The following is a 1,973-nucleotide window of genomic DNA, read 5'->3' as shown; positions in this document are numbered from 1 at the left end:
TTATATATATATATATATATATATATATATATATATATATATATATATATAAATTGTTATATACATATAACATAATAATAATATATATATATATTTTTTAGCTTTAGTTAACTATATTAACCCTGTTGTAAAATTAACCCTTATATTTATTAAATTATATTAACCCTGTTGTAAAAATTTAATTGTCTTAAACAGTATCTACTCAGTATATTTCAATACATGAATATGAAGATATATTTACTTATTTTTAACAACTTTTCTTATCTATGTAAAAGTTTAACCATTGCTTTCAGAAAACAATGTTTGAAAATTTGGTGAGAATAATGCTTTAATAAAGCAAGAACACCTGAGTTATGAAGAGATTTCTGCTGTCCCTAAAGCGCCACCTGCTGTCAGAGAATGAACATGCATTTTTATTCAGTCTGCTGCTTTTGTCCAGATCAACTTTTACGCAGCAATTGCACAATACTGTAAAAAATGAACTGGTCGATAGAAAAGCTCCTGTGCATTCTAAAAATCGAAACCATTCGGATAATAAGATATCTAGAATCATTCACGTATTTTGAAGTGGCCACTACAACAACACCATTCATGCTCATCACTGCAACCGCTGTTTCAGCAATATATTTTCAAAATCCATCACTTTCTTTTCTCTTTTTTCACTTCTCTGCACCAGATTGATAGTGCCACCTCTTTGTATTCAAATATTAACACACGCGACTAACACACAGATATTATTACCGCCGAGCATTACTGTCTGGACCCTGACGTGGGGCCCCCTGGTGGTAGGGCCGGCACTGTTTTCAGAACTAATATTTTAAATATTTAACTGGAATATATTTATTTAAAATTACTGAAAGTATTGAGCTTATGATTAAATGCTTGAAATTAGGTTTCCAAACAAAATACACCTTTAAGATTTCAAGCAGAGTGAATACAGAGCATTTGCGTGTGACCTTTGCTTTTAGCATTTTGTGTAATGTTAATATCATTATTAGCAGCATTAGACAGATATTTGCTAAATCATTTCAAAGATCAATAATATTTTTTTGGCTTCTCTCTCAGAATGAGCGTCTCGTAGCAGAAACCGCCGAGCTCAAGCTGCGAGCTGAGAGACTTGTGGAGCAGGAAGTAGTTCAGCAGGCCATAAAGGACCGCGATGATGCCATCGCTAAGTAAATATTGAACATTTACTTGCTGTTATGATTCTATAAATGTTAATGAGAAAGTAAATGCATTATCAGTAATACGAGTGACATTTCTTTTGGAACAGATACTTAAAAAAAGAGGCATTCTTAACGTTTTGGTGTTGGTTTTCTCTGCTGCAGGAAGACAGCGATGGAGGCAGAGCTGTTGAGGACAAAGCATGATATGATGTGTTTAAACAACCAGCTCCTGGAAGCCATCCAGCGCAAGCTTGAGCTGTCACAGGAACTGGAGGCCTGGCAGGTAAGAATCTGTGTTTGTGCTTTTTAATTACAATAGTTAAATTACCAAACCTCTCAGTCCTCACTCAGTAGTTTCGAAGGTGTGTATTGTCTGTTAATGATATTATGGATACTCTGTCGCCCCCTGCTGTTCACAGTGGAAGCCTGCAGCTGTTTAATGTCAAATGTAACTGCTTTTGAGTTTTAAATGACAGTAGATAAAATTGAAATAATAATAATCAAACATTTTTTTTATGTTTAATGTTTGTTTGTAAGTGAATGTATCCTCAAAATATATTTGCTGATCTTATCCAGCAGCCAACAGAAGTTAAAATATAAAGACATTGTGAAATCAACACCCTATCAGTGTTATTTTAATATCATTGAGAAACTGTCATAGCTTTTTATTAATATTTTTATGCAATTATTTTCATATTTTTTTCGTTTTAAGTTTACAATTGTAGTAATTTTGTTGTGTTTTTGTCATTTTAGTGTGTGTGTGTGTGTGTGTGTATATATATATTTTTTTTTTTTTTTTTTTTTTCC

The 1,973-nt window shown here is 32.4% G+C and overlaps 1 protein-coding gene across 2 annotated transcripts in view; it reads left to right on the top strand.

Annotated features, from left to right (window-relative positions):
• LOC107703967 (bicaudal D-related protein 1-like) overlaps window positions 1–1,973 on the top strand; it is a 23,587-nt gene that overhangs the window by 20,971 nt on the left and 643 nt on the right. For both annotated transcript variants that reach the window (XM_016506778.1, XM_016506777.1), the window contains exons 8-9: window positions 1,066–1,175; window positions 1,329–1,449. In XM_016506778.1, coding sequence (XP_016362264.1) covers window positions 1,066–1,175; window positions 1,329–1,449 — 231 coding nt within the window. The remainder of the gene's footprint in view (window positions 1–1,065; window positions 1,176–1,328; window positions 1,450–1,973) is intronic.

This window comes from Sinocyclocheilus anshuiensis, unplaced genomic scaffold (assembly GCF_001515605.1).
Source record: "Sinocyclocheilus anshuiensis isolate Anshui unplaced genomic scaffold, SAMN03320099.WGS_v1.1 scaffold1408, whole genome shotgun sequence".
NCBI classification, from domain to species: Eukaryota; Metazoa; Chordata; class Actinopteri; order Cypriniformes; family Cyprinidae; genus Sinocyclocheilus; species Sinocyclocheilus anshuiensis.
The sequence above is the reverse complement of the archived record's forward strand: the minus strand, read 5'-3'. Positions and strand labels throughout refer to the sequence as shown.